Source organism: Rattus norvegicus, chromosome 14 (assembly GCF_036323735.1).
Source record: "Rattus norvegicus strain BN/NHsdMcwi chromosome 14, GRCr8, whole genome shotgun sequence".
NCBI lineage: Eukaryota > Metazoa > Chordata > Mammalia > Rodentia > Muridae > Rattus > Rattus norvegicus.
Genome location: NC_086032.1, coordinates 101,487,736 through 101,509,533, shown reverse-complemented (window position 1 = coordinate 101,509,533; position 21,798 = coordinate 101,487,736). Strand labels below are relative to the sequence as shown.

General features: G+C 41.8%; 2 protein-coding genes across 9 annotated transcripts in view; one reads left to right on the top strand and one right to left on the bottom strand.

Moving 5' to 3' along the window:
• Usp34 (ubiquitin specific peptidase 34) overlaps positions 1–21,798 on the bottom strand; it is a 190,410-nt gene that overhangs the window by 167,986 nt on the left and 626 nt on the right. For 6 of the 8 annotated variants that reach the window (XM_039092231.2, XM_039092233.2, XM_039092232.2 and 3 more), the window contains exon 2: positions 4,148–4,235. In XM_039092231.2, coding sequence (XP_038948159.1) covers positions 4,148–4,235 — 88 coding nt within the window. Of the gene's footprint in view, positions 1–605; positions 719–4,147; positions 4,236–21,798 lie in introns of those variants that run through there. The other 2 variants (XM_039092234.2, XM_063273408.1) reach the window with 2 other exon arrangements.
• Positions 12,748–13,595, top strand: Trirl1 (telomerase RNA component interacting Rnase like 1). The gene has a single exon (XM_039092881.2). It carries the CDS (start codon positions 12,951–12,953, stop codon positions 13,266–13,268), a length of 318 nt encoding a protein of 105 aa, XP_038948809.1. The 5' UTR covers positions 12,748–12,950; the 3' UTR covers positions 13,269–13,595.

Below are 21,798 nucleotides of genomic sequence, written 5' to 3'. Positions count from 1 at the left end.
TTAAGTATTATTTATTTAATGTACATGAGTACGCTGTGGCTGTCTTCAGACGCACCAGAAGAGGGCCATCAGATCTCATTACAGATGGTTGTGAGCCATCTTGTGGTTGCTGGGAATTGAACTCAGGACCTCTGGAAGAGCAGTCAGTGCTCTTAACCACTGAGCCATCTCTCCAGCCCCCACTGTCCCTATCTGTCCACTCTTCCTTTCTTTTTAGAGTCTTTCTACATAATTCTTGCTGTCTTGGAATTTACTATGTAGACCAGTCTGGCCTCAAACTCAATAAGATCCCATTGCCTCTGACCCTCTGAGTGCTGGGATTAAAGGGGTATGCCAACACACCAAGCCTCCCACACATTATTTCTTAATATTATCTTTCACCTATCAGTACATTACAGTGGCAAATCCTGACAACTGATCCTACACTGACTTGACAATCTCTGTATTTGTTTGTGGTACTAGGAATGAAACCCAGAGTCCTCACAATGCTGAGCACACTCAACCACATTATGTCCATGCAGTCTACTGATAATACAGGAAAGCTGGAACGCTCTTCTTCATAAAAGGCCATGAATGTATTAGTTACCGGGTGTGGTGGCACACACCTTTAATCCCAGCACTTGGGAGTGAAATGCAGGGGGAATCTCTTCCAGTTCAAGGCCAGCCTGTTCTACAAAATGAGTCCAGTACAGCCAGGGCTCAGTTATACAAAGAAAGCCTGTCTCAAAAAAAAAAAAAATGAATAAACAAGAAGCGTATAAAAACACTTATCTTCATTACTAAAGAATGTTCTCATTTAATTCACAAAGAAGCAAATATAAATAATATAAATTACAAATAAAGCTTTAAGTTTTCTAGTTTGGCCATTTAGGTTAAATTCAGCTTACAGAACCACACTTCCGTTTATATTTTATTTCCACAAGAAAGTTTAGCAGTTTTGATTAAAACGAATGTTCCTTAAGCTATGTGTATGAGAAGTGGAAATGTAGCTCATACCAAGCAAGAGAGGCCTGACACGCACACACACAAGCACACACACGCACGCACACACACACACACAAACACAACCACACACACACACAACCACACACACGCACAAGAACATACACACACAAGCACGCACACACACAAAACCATTTCTTTTCAAATACAGGTAGCTGGGCAGGTGTCTCTCCACAGTCACAAGGGAACTCCTAGCGCCGACACGGCTGGTAGCTAACAACTTCAGTGCCAGGGAATCCACTACCTCTTCTGTTCTCCACGGACACAGCATCAACATGGTGGTCACACATACACATAAAATGGTAATTTTTTTGTTTTGGATTTTTTTGGTTTTATGAGACAGTCTCACTATGTAGCTTCTGCTGTCCTAGAACTCATTAATTAGACCCAACTGGCCTCAAAATCAGAGATCTGCCTTCTTCTGTCTCCAAGTGCTAGGACTAAAGGCCCAGCTAAACAAACACATTTTTAAAGACAGCACTAAACTGGGGTTTGGTGGTTTGTTTTTCTCACCAAGCAACAGCATGATAACTTCATAAATGAGTGTGTTCTCTCACAGAGGTGAGATGCTTCACCAGCATCACAGAGTGCACAGGAGATGAAGCACAACTTTAACCCACGTCTATGTGGCTCCAACGTCACCTTCCAACTCTGTTAGGAAGTAACTGATCAAGCAGAGGTTCTCACTGAGAGCAAATTCTGGTATTCTGCTAAAGTCTACTAATTACTGTCTACAACTGTACATATCAAGATTTCCTTTGGGGGCTGGAGAGATGGCTCAGTGGTTAAGAGCACTGACTGCTCTTCCTGAGGTCCTGAGTTCAATTCCCAGCAACCACATGGTGGCTCACAACCATCTGTAATGGATCCGATGCCCTCTTCTCGTGTGTGTGAGGACAGATGCAGTGTACTCACTCACATACATGAAATAAATTTAGGAAAAAAAGATTTCCTTTATAATTTCACTGCCTTTGTTATTATTTCTTTGTAATTTCATTCATAGACTCTAATTATAGGTAATATATTAGGAAAATTATATTATTTTTATGAATTTCACTTTATCCAGGTGCACTTAATACATTCTGAAATTAAAAGTTTCTCCTAGTATATTATATTGCCATCTAGCTGGGGCTACAATAAATTCGAATTTATGACTCAGATATAACTTTTCTCAACAAATCACTTAAGTTATTAAAGTTAATTTAAAATTAATATTTTAATATTGTAAAATATATATTCATCTAGTCTACTTACAACAAAACCAATAACTCAGTCCAAAGCAATGCATCTGGTTAATACTCAAAAGTCACGCCCATATCAACCTTGTATGTAAGTTTTAAATACTTAAAAGCTACTAACTTTTGTTGTTGTTGTTTCTTTTTTTCGGAGCTGGGGACCGAACCCAGGGCCTTGCGCTTCCTAGGCAAGCGCTCTACCACTGAGCTAAATCCCCAACCCCAAAAGCTACTAACTTTTACTAAAACTTGCTTATTTTACTAAGAAAAATATAGTGTTTAAAAAAAAAATCACTAGGGCTGAAGAGATGGCTCAGCAGTTAAGAGTATGTGGGAAGCAAGCACCCGGGGGCTCACAGCCATCCGTACTGGGACCCCTTGTCCTCTTCCAGTGTGTCTGAAGACAGCAATAGTGCACTACCATTAAATAATAAATAAATCTTAAAAAAAAAGAAATCACTATAGCAGGGCAGTGATTGCACATGCCTTTAATCCCAGCACTTGGGAGGCAGAGGCAGGAGGATCTCAGAATTCAAGGACAGCCTGGTGGGGCTGGAGAGATGGCTCAGAGCACCAACTGCTCTTCCAGAGATCCTGAGTTCAATTCCCAGCAACCACATGGTGGCTCACAACCATCTGTAATGGGATCTGATGTCCTCTTCTGGTGTGCATCTGAAGATGGATATAGTGTACTCATACACATAAAATAAATAAATAAATCTTTAAAAAAAAAAAAAAAAGGACAGCCTGGTGTACAGTGTGATTTCCAAGACAGCCAGAGTTAAACAGAAAAACCCTGTCTCAAAAACCCCAAAACAGGCAGGCAGGCAGACAGACAGGGAGGCAGGATGCTCATTGATCACTAACTAAAATACTTCAAGTATTTTATTATATTTTGCATTCACTACCAAATTTGGTGGTGCACATCTTTAATGCTAGCCATAAGGAGACAGAGGTAGGCAAATTTCTTCAAGTTTGAGGTCAACTGGGTCTATAGAGTGATTTCCAAGATAGCCAAAGTTACATAAGAGGCTGTCTCAGGAAAAAAAATTTATATAGATATACTCTGTGTGCCCTCACACACATGTATGTCTCACATACATGTCTGCATGCATATACTGAAGCCATGACACATGTGGAAGGCAGTTCTCTCCTTCTGCCACACATGTCCCTGGGTTGAACTCAGGTTGTCAGGCTTGGTAGTAGGAGTCTTTGCCCACTGAACCATCTCTCTATCCCACTTTAAACCTTTTCCAAACTTACTCAGTGGTACAGACCAGAAGCTGCTGGGTTTGAACATCAGTACTGTAAACAAACATTGTTTGCCACTACTAAATAAAATCACACAGAGACATAAGTTTACCGTCTTTTTCATAGTGATTGTATTAACAACTATGATCTTTGAGTTTTAGTCTGTATATTCTCAACTTAAATATTATATAGAAGCTGATCTAATATGCATAAGAGATGGAAAAATATTTACACAACAAATTTTTTAAATAAACTAAGTTTGCTATAAGCTTGTAGCTATTCCACAAAAATTTTCTTATCTTGTTGAGCAGTGCTGGTTCACCTTTGACCCCAGCCTGCTCTACAGAGAGTCCCACAGCATCCAGAGCTACACAGAGACTCTGCCTCAAGCAGTTTCTTATCTCTCAAAATGATTCCTTCTCAAAATTTTAGTGACTCATTCCTTAAGAATGAAGGAAAGGTAAAAGAAATCAATTTTTATGCTGTTTTAAAAACAATGTCAAAATTAAAGCCATGATTAAGTATAAAAATTAAATCTTGATAAACTTATCATTAATACAAAGAATGTAATAAAACATCCTAAAGAAAAATCTAATGACAATTAATAGCAGTTTATACAATCCATCCAGTTAGTCTTTGAAATACCTACGACTGCATACCTCTGAGTCCAGGAATTGATATAAGCAAATATTTTGAGAGTATGTTCCTTTCTGAGCTGCAGTCCATCACCACCTTCTAGGTCTGATACTGAAATAGAAGGATAAAAGTATGAATAAATGTCAAATGAATATTAAAGTCAATACTACTTAAAAATAAAACTTAGATACACAAATGCAAACAAACATCAAATAATTCTTTTGCTTTCACTGAAATAAAATCTTTGATTACTGGCTGTATTAGTTATTTTCTATTTCAATGATAAAGATCATGACCAAAAGTAACTTGGTGAGGAAAGGATTTATTCTGCTTAAAGCTTTCAGTCTATCATCAGAGAAAATGGCCAGAATGAAAGAGGCCATAGATAGACGCAGCTTGCTGGCTGCTCCTCACTGCTTGCTCAGCCTCATTTCTCAGTTTTTGTTTGGTTTAGATTATTTGTTTTGGTCTGTTTTCATTTTTTAGGTTTTGGTTTTTTTCTTTTTTGGGGGGTGGGGTGGAGGGAGTGGGTGCAGGGACATCGAAGATAGTCTCTTCTCTGTTCTAGGCCAGCCAAGGCTACATAGTGAGATCTATCAAAAAGAGAAAGAGGTGTATGGGTAACAAAAGCATTTTTATAATTTACGGGATCTTATATTGATGTATATGTGTGTGGCCCTGTATGGGTATGTGCTTATCATGTGCGAGCAGGATCCCTGACCATCTGTGGGTGTCAGAAGTTGAGTCCAGTTCCTCTGCAAGAGTACTAGGTTCTCAGGGGTTGGGTAAGATTTAGCTCAGTGGTAGAGCGCTTGCCTAGCATGCGCAAGGCCCTGGGTTCGGTCCCCAGCTCCGAAAAAAAGAAAAGAAAAAAAAAAAAAAGAGTACTAGGTTCTCCACTCCACTGGTCCATCTCTCCACCCAAATGAGCTACTTTAACAGCTAAATTCTAGTCCACTCCTAATGCCTATGAAATGCCTATCTAGGCCAAATCATTCCTCACCACTCCTGTGACGTATGTGTCCTTACAGTGTTTAAAATGTTATATATTATAGATAGCCTGAGATCATTTTTTTCACTTTACCATTCCATACTTCTGATCTGAATCTTTTCCCAGACTATAGATCAGGTCTAAAAACTCTGGTAATGCTAGGCAGGAAATCACAGCTCCTAAAAAGCCATATACTCATGAGGGTAATACAATTTCAATACAAATTTCTCTTTAAGTTCCCCAAATGGGAGAGCGAACAGCAATCTAAAACTCTATCTGCCAATTTATACTATTCCTGAAACATCACCAAATAAAGCTTCAAAATCAAAGGAGCTAAAGTCCTCAATCTTCTTAGTGTTTTTAACTGTACATGTGCTACTGCGGTGAATCATAATATAAATATCTGCTATGTAGGATATATGAAATGCGACCCCGAGGTCCTGAGTTCAAATCCCAGCAACCACATGGTGGCTCACAACCATCTGTAATGGGATCTGATGGGTGCCCTCTACTGGGGTGTCTGAAGACAGCTACAGTGTACTCGTATACATAAAATAAATAATTCTTAAAAATAAATAAATTGATGTTTCATTTATTTTAAAAAGAATGTGACTCCCCAAGAGGTTGAATCACACAGGTTGAGAACTACTGAGCTAGAGAGATGGCTCAGCCGTTGAGAGCCTTGGCTGCTTCTCCCAAAAACCAGGGTTCAATCCCCAGTAGCCACATGACAGTTCACAAGTGTCTCTAATTCCAGTTTCAGGCGATCCAATGCACTATTTCAACCCCAGCAGACAGTGCATGTAAGCTGTGCTCATACACGCAGGCAAAAATACCCATTTGCATAAAATAGTAAAATAAAAATTTTCAAAAATTTCACAACCTCTTAATTACCAACTCAGTAGTCTTTGTTATTGCCAAGACTCAAAGAATTAAGTTTGAATAACATTACCACTCTTTCAGACCAATAACAAACTGAATCCAACATGAGAACTTCAGATTTAAAATAAGGGTAGATTTTTACCCTCTAAACAAGCCATATTAAAAAAAAAAAAAAAGTTAAAAGCTGGGAGTGGGAGGTGAGTGCTGGAGGAAGAGCTCCGTGGTTAAGAACACTTGCTGCGGGGCTGGGGATTTAGCTCAGTGGTAGAGCGCTTACCTAGGAAGCTCAAGGCCCTGGGTTCGGTCCCCAGCTCCAGAAAAAAAAAGAACCAAAAAAAAAAAAAAAAAAAAAGAACACTTGCTGCTCTTCCAGAGGAATAGAATTAATTTGGCTACCAACATACAGATCAGGCAGTTCATAACCACCTTTACCCCCAACTTCAGCAGGAGATCAGATTCCTACTCTCTCTAGCTTCCAGGGCATCAGAGCACAAATTTGTACACACACACACACAAAAATATGCAAGCAGAATTTTTTAATGGAGCAGGTGATATGCTCATCAAGTAATTTTTGCCACCAACCCTGGAAACCCAACTTTAATCTTCAGAACCCGCATGGTAGGAGAGAACTAACCTGTGAGCAAATTGTCTGTGCTCCACGCGCCACACACACACACACACACACACACACACACACACACACACACAAATTGTCTGTCCTCCACACACCTCACACACACACACACAAATTGTCTGTCCTCCACACGTCTACACGTCTAAACACACACACACACACACACACACACAAATTGTCTGTGCTCCACACGTCTACACACACACACACACACACACATTGTCTGTGCTCCACACGCCTCACACACACACACACATACACACACACACAAATTGTCCTCCACACGTCTACACACACACAGACATACACACAAATTGTCTGTCCTCCACACGTCTACACACACACACATACACACACACACACACAAATTGTCTGTGCTCCACACGTTCACACACACACACACACAAATTGTCTGTGCTCCACACATCTCATCATACACACACACACAATAAATTTAATTTTTAAAATGGTTTAATATTTTTAAATGTTTTTAAAACTCAATTTAAGTTTTGGGTTTAGTGATATCAATTTCTATTTCTTCACCAAACTAGAAGTTGGTATTTCACTTAATATATGATTTATCTTGCTACTGCAGGAACTCACCATGGAAGAGAAAATAGTAACAAAATACCGTTAGAACAAAATAACCTTCTGTTGGCCACAATAATGTATTACTCTACGAAGCAGTGATGCAGTGTCCCATTACCTTCTTAGTTTGAATACAAGTCCAAAGGCCCTACTGTCATCACAGCATGGTAGTGTATTAGTAGACCACTAATCCCAACACTTGCATGGCTGAGGCAAGAGGATCTTGAGTTCAAGACCTTTTAAAGGGGTTGGGGGATTGGAGGTTAGCTGTGAGCATGGAGATGGCCCAGTGATTAAGGGTTGCTCTTCCAGAAGATCCAGGTTCAATTCTAATTGGGTTTAATTCGAAGCACACATATAGTGGCCCACAACCACTTCTAACTCCATTCACAGGCGATCCAATATCCTCTTCTGGTCTCAGTGGACAATAAACTAAGCTTGCACATGGTGCACATGTGCCTACAGGTAAAATGCCCATACATATAAAAGAAAATAATAATAAAATGAATGTAAAGGAAAGGCAGGCTGGAGAGTCGGCTCAGTAGTTAAAGAGAAAGTGTCACTCTTGAGAGCACGTGGTTTGATTCCCGCACTCTTAGGTGGCCCATGATTATTGGTAGCTCAAGTTCCAGGGCATCAGACTCATCTTCTGACCTCACAGGCACCAGGCATGCATGCAGTGCATACACATGACTCAGGAAAAACATTCATATACATAAATTTTATTAAAAGAAAAGAAAGACCACATGACTATGTTATAGTATGACCAAATAATGGAAAATTATAGTGAGACTATAAAAGGTATGATTTAATTGACTACTGATCAGAAAAAGGTGCTGATATTTTTCCTCTTTATTTTGTCAGCAGTCTCATTATGTAGGTCAGGATAGCCTTGAACTCACAATCTCTCAGAATCCCTAGTTTTCTATTGCTGGAATGACAGGCATATGCCACAACATCCAGCCATAATCTGTATCTTATAAACATAATTACCAGTCATACAATACAGTCATTTTAGGCTCATTTGGGTTACAAAAGATCCTGTCCAGGGGGTTAGGGATTTAGCTCAGTGGTAGAGCACTTGCAAGGCCCTGGGTTTGGTCCCCAGCTCCAAAAAAAAGAAAAAGATCCTGTCCAGATGGATGGATGGATGGATCATGGATGGATGATGGGTGTATACATGGGTGGATGGGTGGATGGATGGATGGATCATGGATGGATGGATGATGGGTGGAAGGATGGATGGATAAATACAGGTAAGATAGCTGTGGAGATAATTCAGTGGATAAAAACAACTAATGCATAAGCATGAGGATCTAAAATGAAATACCCAGGCATGGCCACACAAGCTTCTAACCTCAGCATAGTAGAGCTGAGAGCAAATATTGGGAGCTCACTGGTCAGCCAAAACCTCAAGCTTCGGGTTCAGTGACAGACTCTGTCTCGAGAGAATAGAATAAAAAGAAGCCATCTAACTTCTTCCTTTGCCTTTACATACACACTAACACACTTAATCCCTCCACACACACGAGTGGGACAGCATGCGCACACTATAGATAAATGTTTTTAAAGCAGAGCTGTAGCTCTGAAACAGAACATTTACCTAATGTGTAAACAGCCTGAACTCAATCTACAACCTGGAAAAAAGGAGGGAAAAGTAGCCATGTCAGAGGGCTACAAGTGTGTTTATCGCCAGATTGATTCCTTAGTATGCACAAGGCCCTGTAATTAATTACCAGCACCACGAAATAAATATTAGAGGGATAGATATAGCTCAGTGGCGGAGTGGAAACCTTGAGTTCACCTCTATCAAAATAAATAAATAAATAAATAAATAAATAAATAAATAGTCTAGAGCAGCATGTAAGACAAGTTTAATTAAGAAGCCTGAGGTAAAACAGAGAATGGATTAAGAATTAAGAATGGGGGGTAGGGGTGGGGGGAGGTGTGTGGAAGGAAAGATGGCTCAGTGGTTAAGAGCACTGACTGCTCTTCCAGAGGTCCTGAGTTCAATTCCCAACAACCTCATGGTGGCTCACAACCATCTGTAATGAGATCCGATGCCCTCCTCTGGTGTGTGTGAAGAGTAACAGTGTACTCACATACTTAAAATAAATAAATCTTGAAAGAAAGAAGGAAGGAAGGAAGGAAGGAAGGAAGGAAGGAAGGAAGGAAGGAAGGAAGGACGGACGGACGGACGGACAGATGGACTGACCGACCGACCAGCCAGGCTACAGGCTGTGCACAAGCCTTTAGTCATATATAGCACTCAGAAGGCAGAGGCAGGCAGAGCTCTTTAATTTATGCCAGTCTGGTCTACAAAGTGAGTTCAAGGACAGCCACATGAAGAAACACAACTTTGAAATCCTCCCCTCCCCAAAAAAAAGTAAGAATTAAGAACTAAGTAAGTGCTTGCTGTCAACTCTAATTACCAGAGTGCAACAACCTCTAGAACCAGAATGGTCATAGGAGAGAACCAAGCACTGGACGTTGTCCTTTTACTTCCTCACATGGACACATGCACACACACCGATACAGGCACTCACACACACTCACACACACACACCAGAGTAAGCAAATAAATACAAAAAATTACTCTTTTTTTTTCCTTTTCTTTTTTTCGGAGCTGGGGACCGAACCCAGGGCCTCACTGAGCTAAATTCCCAACCCCAAAAAAATTATTTCTTAATGTATTTACTTGTTAGGTTTTTTTTTTTTTCAAGGCAGGGTTTCTCTGTGTAGCCCTGGCTGTCCTGGAACTTGATATATAGACCAGGCTGGCCTCAAATCTATAGATCCACCTGCCTCTGCCTCCTGAGTGCTAGGATTAAAGGTATGCATCCATCCCACTCCCCTCTCCAGGGTCTCCGTTGATGTTCCCGCAGGCCAGGACATGTAAGTATCCACTATTTAAAAGTGGTTAAGGGCTGGAGAGATGGCTCAGCGGTTAAGAGCACTGACTGCTCTTCCAGAGGTCCTGAGTTCAATTCCCAGCAACCACATGGTGGCTCACAACCATCTGTAATGAGATCTGATGCCCTCTTCTGGTGTGTCTGAAGACAGCTACAGTATATTCATATATAAATAAATAAATCTTTAAAAAAAAAGTGGTTAAAAGTATAAATTAGTCGGGCTGGGGATTTGGCTCAGTGGTAGAGCGCTTACCTAGGAAGCGCAAGGCCCTGGGTTCGGTCCCCAGCTCCGAAAAAAAAAAGAACCAAAAAAAAAAAAAAAAAAGTATAAATTAGCTTTTTTCCCCCAAAATAACGTTTTGATAATACTGAGTACAGGAGAAGATGTCTAAGTACCACAGTAAAGGAAAACAACAGTCAGTATCCTCTCAGAAAGCATACACATCACCAGCAGAGTTCTTGGCTGACAGACACATGGCCAAGCTTTATTCTGTACTGCAAAAGAAAAAAAAAAAAGACTAGAAAATATAATGTTTAAAGACGTGTGTGTGTGTGTGTGTGTGTGTGTGTGTGTGTTCTCACACGTATCTACATACCCCAAGAGACAATTAGATGCCATTATACATGGTTTTAAACTACCATGTAGGTATTGGGATTTGAACTCAGGACCCCTGAGAAAGGAAACCAATGCTCATAACATCTGAACCATCTTTCCAATCCTCAAATATAATTTTTCAACACAGTAATCATAAATCTAGGTAACAACACATCTTGAAATGCTTAATGAACTTAAGATACAATCGAGAGGTTGTACCACACACTGTTTATTCCAGCACCTGGGAGGCGGAGGCAGAAGCAGGCAGATCTCTGACTTGGAGGGTACAGAGTTAAGTTCCAAGACAGCCAGGCTACACAGAGAAAACCTTCCGCCACCTACGCCACCTACGCCACCTACGCCACCTACACCACCACTCCTAGGTTTCTCTTTCTGACCAAATGCTAATAAGACAGACCCAGCAATTAATGCCTGTAAGTCCCAGCACAGAGAGCTGAGGAGGCTGCCATGGGAATGTGGAGCTGCCTGAGGTGTCTAATGCCAGTCTCTAAACAAAAGTAATACAGACATGCAGGAGTAGTTACTCTGTACTTTAAAAACCTAAAAACATACACATATAACATCTTTGAAAGATGAATAAACTTTTGTTTACTTCCAAAGAGGAAAAACTCAGTATTTACCTAAAACTGCTAAAACTATTATTCCCACAGTGTAGGCAATTAATTTCCTATAAACCTTTAACTAGCTTCGAGGTAAGTTCAAGGTCCTCCTCAGGTACAAAGCAAGTCTGAGACCAGCCTGGGTATAGAAGACCTTGTTTCAAATAAATACAGGCTTCAAACACTAAAATAAAAATTTAAACCTCTCCAAGTAACATACAGAAATACATAAAACAGGGCTGGAGAGATGGCTCAGTGGTTAAGAGCACTGACTGCTCCTCCAGAGGTCCTGAGTTCAATTCCCAGCAACCACATAGCGGCTCACAACCATCTGTGATGGGATCTGATGCCCTCTTCTACAGTGTACTCATATACATAAAATAAATAAATTAAAAAAGAAATACATAAAACTTTGTGACGAGTGTCCACAGCACTAGAACTGTAGTGTAGACCAGCAGCCTCGCCAAGCACACTAACACACACCTCTAGCACAGCACTCGGGAGGTGGAGGGAAGCAAAGCTGAGTTTGGGGCCAGCCTGGTCTGCAACTGGCCAAGGCAACACATGGACCCATCTGCAGCCAGCAAGATGGCGCAACAAGTAAACTGATTACCACCAAGTCTGACAACTGGAATTCAATGCCTGGTACCTAGAGGAAAACAGACTCAAAACTGGATGTACCCTGACCTCCACATGCAGACTGTGCCATGTACACACAGAAACGCCAATCTTCTAGGAGCCCTAACTATATTTACTTGCACATAGAAATAATCAGTATACTTTATATATCAAGTTTTCATAGAAAACTGCAAACTATTGTCTGTACAACTGTAAAAATACTGTCTGGGAGCTGAAGAGATGACTCTGCAGGTAAGATCACTTGCCACTCTTGAGGAGGATCCAAGACATTTTCAACATCCACATGTCAGCTCACAAGAGCCAGCAACTCCATCTGCAGTGGATCTGAAACCCTACACACACACACACACACACACACACACACACACACACACACACACACACACAAAATATTTTTAAAAGAAAACATCTGTAGCTATTTTAAACCATATAAAATTGTATTAACAAAGCATGCTATCATCCTAGCACTAGAAAACCGAAGCAGGAGGATAGCTGTGAGTAAGATCAGTCAGGGCTAATGAATTGTGGTCAAATATAGATAAAAGTTAATCTCTGGGGGCTGGAGAGATGGCTCAGTGGTTAGAGCACTGACCACTCCTCCAGAGGTCCTGAGTTCAATTCCCAGCAACCACATGGTGGCTCACGACCATCTGTAATGGGATCTGATGCCCTCTTCTGGTGTGTCTGAAGACAGCTACAGTGTACTCATATACATAAATAAGTTTAAAAAAAAGTTTTTCCCAGGGATGGAGGGATGGCTCAGTGGTTAAGAGTACTGACTGCTGGAGCCTCCGGGTCGGGAGGCGCCCGGCCCGGCGGGCAGCGGCAGGAGCCGATGGGCTGAGTCGGGGCCGGGAACATCACCCGAGAGTGGGGATGACGAGGTGTAGGGCTCAAGTCCGGTGTCCAGCGGTGTGAACTTGTTTGCCAACGATGGCAGCATCCTGGAGCTGTTCAAGCGGAAGATGGAGGAGGAGCAGCGGCAGCGGCAGGAGGAGCCACCCCCGGGCCCGCAGCGACCTGATCAACCGGCCTCCACCGCAGCGGGCCCAGGGAATCAGAAGAGGAAGGGCGGCCCAGGCCCCACGTTCAGCTTCGTGGGCAAGCGCAGAGGCGGGAACAAACTAGCCCTCAAGACGGGAATAGTAGCCAAGAAGCAGAAGACGGAGGATGAGGTATTAACAAGTAAAGGTGACGCGTGGGCCAAGTACATGGCAGAAGTGAAAAAGTACAAAGCCCACCAGTGCGGTGATGATGATAAAACTCGGCCCCTGGTGAAATGACCCCCCGGGTGCTCACTACCTGGGACTCCGAGATGTACATAATATTTAATGCGGTAACGGCAGCAGCCTTCCTGGAGGACTGATACACAGAAGGAAACCCAGGCGCTTCCCGTGGCCGCAGACCATTCTCCAGGACTCTTTTTTACCTTGAGCACTTGCCTCCTGAGGCTTACTAGACCAGCGGTTTACTGTGCCCTTTCTTCCCATCACCTTGCTCTCTCTGGCTCTGTCTGTCTCTTCTTGCTGTCTCTCCTTTTAGCAGTCACTTCTGAGAAGTAAAGAACCCGACTTAGTGCTGGAAAAAAAAAAAAAAAAAAAAAAAGAGAGCACTGACTGCTCCTCCAGAGGACCTGGGTTCAATTCCCAGCAACCACATGGTGGCTCACGACCATCTGTAATGAGACCTGATGCCTTCTTCTACAGTGTACTCATATACATAAAATAAATCAATTTTAAAAAAACATGAAACAAGCAAGACCCTCCTCTTCCTAGTTCTGCCCTCCACCTCTTCTCCCAGAACCAAGCCTATAAATCATAACACTATGACGCCATCCTTTATCTGCCACCTTGAAAGCATTTCCTCCACACAGTAAAGCGGCAGTCCTGTCTGTAGCACCATAGCCCATGGTTGTCTTCCTTTTTCTTATTTGGTAGAGACAAGGTCCCATGTAGCCCTGGCTCACCTCAAATTCCCTGTGTAGCTGAGGATGACCCTGCACTCTATTGATCCTACTGCATCCACCTTCCAGGTGATAGGAATACAGGTGTGAACCACTAAGACTGGTTTTATGGGATACTGGGATCAAACAGAGTTGAGCATGCTACCACGGCATCTTCTTTCTTATTCTGTTGTTGTTGTTCAAGACAGGGTTTCCCTGTGTAACCTTGGCTGGCTGTCCCAGAACTTGCTCTATAGGCCAGGTTGGCCTCAAACTCAAGAGATCTTCCTTCTTCTGCCTCCTAAGTGTAGCTAGGGTTAAGGTTGTATGCCACCACTGCTCACCAAGAGAGCAGTTTTCGCAGACACTGCCTCACTCACGGCCTCCCACGGCCCAAAAGACAACCTAGCAGTCATGCCGGCAATGGCAACTCTACCCACAGTTTCCAGCCTACCTGCACTAGGACCTCACTCACATCATGAGGGGACACTGCCACAAGTCCCACTGCTCAACAGATAAGCAAGCATGCTGCTGCAGCAAGCTCGACAGATAAGCAAGCTGCTGCTGCAGCAGGTTTGTTTGAGAATCTAACACTCTAGGCCCATGTACGTGGCACCCACAGAATACACCCAGAGAAAGCTGAATATACTACTTTCACAGAACTTCCTTGAAGGCCATGAGCTTTTATAACTGAAGAAAGTGGGCTGGAGAGATGGCTCAGTGGTTAGAGCACTGACTGCTCCTCCAGAGGTCCTGAGTTCAAATCCCAGCAACCACATGGTGGCTCACGACCATCTGCCCTATTCTGGTGTGTCTGAAGACAGCTACAGAACTCATATACATAAAATAAATAAACTCATATACATAAAATAAATAAACTTATATACATAAAATAAAAAAAAGGCTGGGCCTCTTGAAGCAAATACAGAAATCAAGAAACAGTCTGTGACCTAGTGACAGGCCATGGTCCAGAGAGACATCACTGCTGCACAGTGAAAGGGTAAAGAGACAAAGGAGTTCTGACGGAGGATACTCTAAGACTCCAAACAAGATGTAGCTTCCCAGTGAATGACTAACAGCCACTGTTTCAACCAGAACAGGAGAACTGGATGTTTTCCTGAATGGCGAGGCTCACAATCTAACCTAAGCTAAGAGCTGGAAGAAGACTCTGACGATTCTTATTAGAAGTAACAGTCCCCGACTAAGGGATCAGACTTGTAGTCCCAGTCTAGCATCCCCTGCCAGGTCACCAAATGCAGGTGCTCTTCTTAAAATTCCTGTGAACGAATGAACATTGTTCCTACATCTCTACCACAGCGTCCTCAATGACAGAGAATAGTTCACCCACTTCTTCCTTGCTAACTGTGATTTCACTATGTAAAAGAGGACACCACATCCCTCACAGTGCTCCCATTTCCCCTCTCCTTGCTTCCCAGGAGAGGATGCTCTTTCTGTTCCTTTGCTAAATGAAATGCAACATAAAAGTTCTGTTAGGGGCTGGAGAGATGGCTCAGTGGTTGAGAGCACTCCTCCAGAGGTCATGAGTTCAAATCCCAGCAACCACATGGTGGCTCACAACCATCTGTAATGGGATCTGATGCCCTCTTCTGGTGTGTCTGAGGACAGCTACAGTGTACTTATATATAATAAATAAATATATCTTTAAAGAAGATTTATTATTTTAAAAAAGTTCTAATTGTTTCTTTTTAAGTAAAGAAATAGGGATTCTGAAAGAGCTCAGAGTGCTCATGGTTCCTGAGTAGCAAGCCCCCGCCTACAGCACCTCTATGGCTGATACTTTCCAGCTGCCAGGGGCTGAGGCTGGTTCAATACAAAGTTCAGAGACAAGTTACCTGGATAAGTGAGAAAAGCTTTACCAAACACTTGTTTGAGATCTGCTGATGTGCAAGGTGGCTTCCAATCAATTCTACAAGTGCTTTTCTAAACTGGGGATATCCGATCTTACCTCTGCAAAGCTGAGTCAGCTGATATTGTCATTATTACAGGATCTCATGGAGCCAAGGCTGCTCTCAACTCACTACGTAGCCTTGAATTTCCTGCTTCCACCTACCAAGTGTTGGGATTACAGAAGTTCATTTTAAAGTCCAATTTATGTGGTACTAGGGACCAGACTCAGGGCTCCACATGTATCAGGCTTGCATTCTACCAACTGTGCTACATTTGCAGTCTCAACACTACCTTTTCTTAAAACTATATACATCTCTACTTGTGTGTGTGTGTGTGTGCGCGCGCGTTCACGCTGCCACACATTAAATTCCCTAGAACTACAATCATAAATGTTTGTGAGCTGCACAATGTAGACACTAGGAAGTAAGCGCCATTCTTAACCACTGAACCTCTTCCATTTTGCTGTTGTGTACATTTATTTGCTGTGCGTGGCAACTGTGTCAAAGTCAGAAGGCAACGTGCAGGAGCTGCGTTCTCTGTCCACCAAGCAGGTTTCACACAGCAGACTCACATAAGCAGGCATGGCAGCAAATGCTCTTCTGGCTGAGCCATCTTGCTGGGCCCCAATAATATTGCTTTAAAAAAAAAAGGTTTTTTTTTTAAGCTGAGGTGAAGGCAAAAACCTTTAACCCCAGCATTTGGGAGACAGAGACAGCCAGATCTCTGAGGTTAGCTTGATCTACAGAGCCAATTCCAGAATAGCCAAGGCTACACTAAGAACCAGGTCTCAAAATAAATAGGTAGGGGGTTTGGGGATTTAGCTCAGTGGTAGAGCGCTTGCCTAGCAAGCGCAAGGCCCTGCGTTCAGTCCCCAGCTCCAAAAAAAAAGAAAAATAAATAAATAAATAAATAAATAAATAAATAAATAGGCAGGCAGGCAGGCAGGCAGGCAGGCAGGCAGGCAGGCAGCAGGCAGGCAGGCAGGCAGGCAGGCAGGCAGGCAGGTAGGCAGGCAGGCAGGCAGGCAGCAGGTAGGTCATCTTTGCAAACATGAGATGGCTCAGCTATTATGAGCACTGTCTGTTCTCCTGGAGATCCAGAGTTCAATTCCCAGCACCCACATAATACAGATGGCTCACAACTGTCTATAACTGTAGCCCTGTCTGAAACAATGCCCTCTTCAGACAGACAGACAGACAGACAGACAGACAGACCGACCGACCGACCGACGGGGCATGGATTCTTTTAAAGTGTTTTTTTTTAATGTATGAACATTTGGTCTACATGTAGGTATATATGCTACGTGTGTGCCTGGTGCCTCCAGAAGTCCAAAGATTCCCTGTAACTAGAGCTAAAGATGTTTGTGAGCCTCTATGTAGGTACTAGAAATCGAACCCAGGTCCTGTGCAATGGCATCGTACACTCCTAACCACTGAGCCATCCCTCTAATCCATTCGATACCATCCTTTTTTTTTTTTTTTTTTTTTTGTTCTTTTTTTTCGGAGCTGGGGACCGAACCCAGGGCCTTGCGCTTCCTAGGTAAGCGCTCTACCACTGAGCTAAATCCGCAGCCCCCGATACCATCCTTTTTAAAACACACACACAAATGTCACTATGTGAGGTGTGGTGCACACACCTTTAATCTCAGCACCTGGGAAGTGGAGGCAGGCAGATCTCTGTGAGTGTAGCCTGTCTGGTCTACAAAGCGAGTTCCACGAGAGACAGAACTATATAATAAGAATCTGTTTCCAAAAACCGACAGAAAAGGCAGTAATCAGTGTTCATCAACAGAGACAATGTCGATACCTTCCTATATCAACATACAATATATTTTATAGTGCTTCATCATTTGCTATTCTGATTATAGCAGATCATGGTAGCTCACAAATGTACCTATTCCTTGGGAGGCTGAAGCAGAACTGTTTGAAGATAGCCTGGGATAGCTAAAGAGACCTAAGATCAAAATACAAATAAGCAATATCTGGCTGAAAATTGTGAATAATTTTCTTTGTTAGGCAGTGTTGCAATATTAGTTGGTTAAGGAAATATTAACTTAAAATTTGCCAAGTTAAAAAAAATCCATCATCAGGGTCTGGAGAGATGGCTCAGTGGTTAAGAGCACTGACTGCTCTTTCAGAGGTTCTGAGTTCAAATCCCAGCAATCACATGGTGGCTCACAACCATCTGTAATGAGATCTGATGCCCTCTTCTGGTATGTCGGAAGATAGTCACAGGGTACTCATATATATAAAACAAATAAAAATCTTTTTTTAAAAAATATCATAATCAAAACTGAGAGCCATGTATAATACAAGCACTTGGTAGTATAAGAAAAGAAAAAATAGGGCTGGGGATTTAGCTCAGTGGTAGAGCGCTTACCTAGGAAGCGCAAGGCCCTGGGTTCGGTCCCCAGCTCCGAAAAAAAGAACCAAAAAAAAAAAAAGAAAGAATATTACAAGTTCCAGGTCAACCTAGACTAAAAATCAAGATACTGTCATTCCTCACCCTAGCCTCCTCCCTATATAAAAGCCACAGTAGTTCATGAATGTAAGGCCAACTCTTGAGAGGCTGAGTAAAGAGGACCAGGAAGGCGTGCCCTTAAACTGTCACCAGATTGGGGTAGATACCAATAGTTTAGCCCTTATTTTAGGATCCTCAGCCTGAGTCCAGACTTTAATCGGACTTTCAACTGTAGGTAAATTCAGTGCATAGTTACATAATGTATGTTTCCATGGTGAGAATTTACAGTTTGAGAACCTCAACAGAACTACAGGACTACTGATATATTAACACTGTACCTAAATACTGACGACAAAGTAAACCGTTTAGAAACTATTAATGATCGCTTTTTTCTTGATATTTTGCATTCTGACAGATTTGTTTGTCTAGTTTCAAGACAAGGTTTTGCTGTGAGCTGTTTGACCTCAAACTCAGGATCTTGCCTCAGCCTTCCAAACACAGTCCTGTATGCCCCACAATGTTCTGCTCTCTGCCAATTTTGTTGTTTTTACTACTATGAATTTTATATGTCTGGTGTAGTATGTTCACATACCCATAAGGACAGGAGAGAGTTGTCTGACCCTCTGATTCCCTCAAGCTGTGAGCTACCCTACCTCTTCCAATGTCGAGTTCTTTTTCCTTAATAAAATTTGCATTTGAGTCCCTTAATAATAAATTGCCACTACACATCTTTAACAGCAGCATTAAAAAGGCAAAGGCAGGTATATAATCTATGAATTGAGCCAGCCTGGTCTACATAGTGAGTCCCAGGAGTCAGAGCCAGAGAGAAAGACCCTGTCTCAAAAAAACAGACAGAGTTGGGCTGGAGAGATGGCTCAGTGGTTAAGAGCACTGACTGGGGCTGGAGAGATGGCTCAGTGGTTAAGAGTACTGATTGCTCTTCCAGAGGTTCTGAGTTCAAATCCCAGCAACCACATGGCGGCTGACAACCACCTGTAATATACATTAGATAAATAAAAATTTTTTAAAAAAATTTAAAAAAAAAAGAGCACTGACTGCTCTTTCAGGGGTCCTGAGTTCAAATCCCAGCAACCACATGGTGGCTCACAACCACCTGTAGTGAGATCTGATGCCCTCTTCCGGTGTGTCTGAAGACAGCTACAGCATACTTAAATTTTTTTAAAAGCACATGGTTTGAAGAATTTAATTCTGAAATTTGAATCAAGGTTGAATACTCATCTTTGCACAACCAATGGGGAAGAAAAAGATAACCAATACATAATTACCAAGTGAAATTACAAGAAGACATATAACCCACTTCAATTTAAAAAGCTCATTTTCTAGAACCCTAACTCCAAGGAATCTGATGCTCCTTCTGACCTCTGAGGGCACAAGACATGTATCTGGTACACTCATGCATATAAAATAAAATTTAAAAATCTAAAAATGAAAAAAAAAAGCAACTGATTTTCTGTGTTGCTTTTGTTCCGGGTGGGAGGTGCCATTCCTGGGGTCTGAAACCAGCAATTCACCCACACTAAGCCACACTACCACCGAGCTGTACGCCTACAACTCTTACTTTTTACTTTAAGAAGGTGTCTCAGGGGGTTGGGGATTTAGCTCAGTGGTAGAGCACTTGCCTAGGAAGCGCAAGGCCCTGGGTTCGGTCCCCAGCTCGAAAAAAAGAACGGAAAAAAAAAAAAAAAAAAAAAAGAAGGTGTCTCACTAGCTCAGGCTAGCCTTGAACTCATCTTGTAGCCCAGAAAGATCCTTGACCTTGTGATCCCCCTGCCTCAGCTTCCTGAGTAGCTGGGATTACAAACAAACCTGTACCATCAGGCCAGTCTAATTCAACAAGTTTTAGTCAAAGTTGGGCCACCATGTTCCTCATGAAGCTCCACCCATCTTGTATACCACTGAAGAATAAGCTGCCTTGTTCTCAGAGCAGTGTTATACTTGGGGTACAAGAACAGCTCAGTGACAATATTGTTTTGAAACAAGGTCTCCCTACATATGAAAACATTTAAGACAACTACAGTGGTTTTTTAAAAAAAAAGAAAGTTTCTCCTGAGATGACTGAAGGCTTATTTTTTACAATGAGCCTTAAAACACAAAAAGGGATTTTGGAAACCTCTGATTTACACAGTTTCAAGATAATCGTAAATTTCAGATAATCTTAAACAGTACCTTTTTTTATTACCAACTTACATGCATGTGTGTAAGAAACTGTGGCCCCTGGAATAGATTCACTCAAGTCTACAGGCTTACAGAGTAAAGCACCTTTCCCTGAGCAATCTCACCAACCGGTAAAAGTAGTATCTTTCTTTATCATGCAAATGTCATCTCTTCTCAAATTTTCTTTAGATACTACAGTTACAACATTCCTAGTTAGGCTTAAAATAATGTTTTAAATCACACACTAAAGGGGCTGGAGAGATGGCTCAGTGTGGTTAAGAGCACTTGCCCCTCTTCCAGAGGACCTGGGTTCAGTTCTCAGCACCTACATAGGGCAGCTCACAATTGTAACTCCAGATCCAGGGGATCTGATGCCTACTTGGACAGCTGCACTCACAAGACTATCTCCACAAACAAACACACATATACCTACATAATCTTAAAATCATTTCTCCCAGATTATTTCTCCTAATGCATACTAAACAATAAAGCTACCTTCAAGTTGGAGAACAAAGTCAGAATCATCAATGTATTTCTAAAACACAAAAGGTTTTGCTGAAATAAGTAAAAGAACTGTGTTTACCATATCACTTGTACCAAGAATGAAATTTATGTCAAAATAGGAATAACCTTAAAATACTAGCAAAATTTAGGATGACACAAATATAGGAAAATGTAGTTTGAATATATACAAACACCTACTTTAATCTGTCAGGAAGTAAATACATACCTGAAAATAAATTACAAACATTTTAGCCATTAAAGTGAAATTCAAGACCATAACAGAGTAAAAATTAAAAAACCAAAAGGGAATTCCAGTAAAAACCGACTGTTTAAAGGAATGAATTAAAAGGTTTAGCTAGTTCTGAAATCTGTCAAAATATCACACTGACTATGAATTCCAATACCTCAAATGAACATTTCTCACAAATCAAGTATGTGTAAATTATCTTTTCATCTAAACCATCTCTTCCAGCCTGGGCCTCTGGGCCCATAAGTAGCCGACGTGCAATATATCCCTTGTTCTTTAAGCAGAAATGCAACCTTGCAAGGCCAAAAATAAAATATGTAATATAATAATAAAGAATAAAGAGTAAGGCCTTTCATTTTCGGAGACAGGCCATGACTACTCGGGGTGGTTGTCGTTGGTACAGAGATCTCCTTACAATAGATTTTACTACTTAAGCGACGAATGGTACTAAAGAAATACTATCGCCTTTATTTTTAATTAAGGTAAGACAGCTCCAATCATCACTATTGCAGTTCATTTTCTGCTATTTAAGGGCTGGCAGATGGATTGAATACACCCACACACCCTCAAGGGAAGG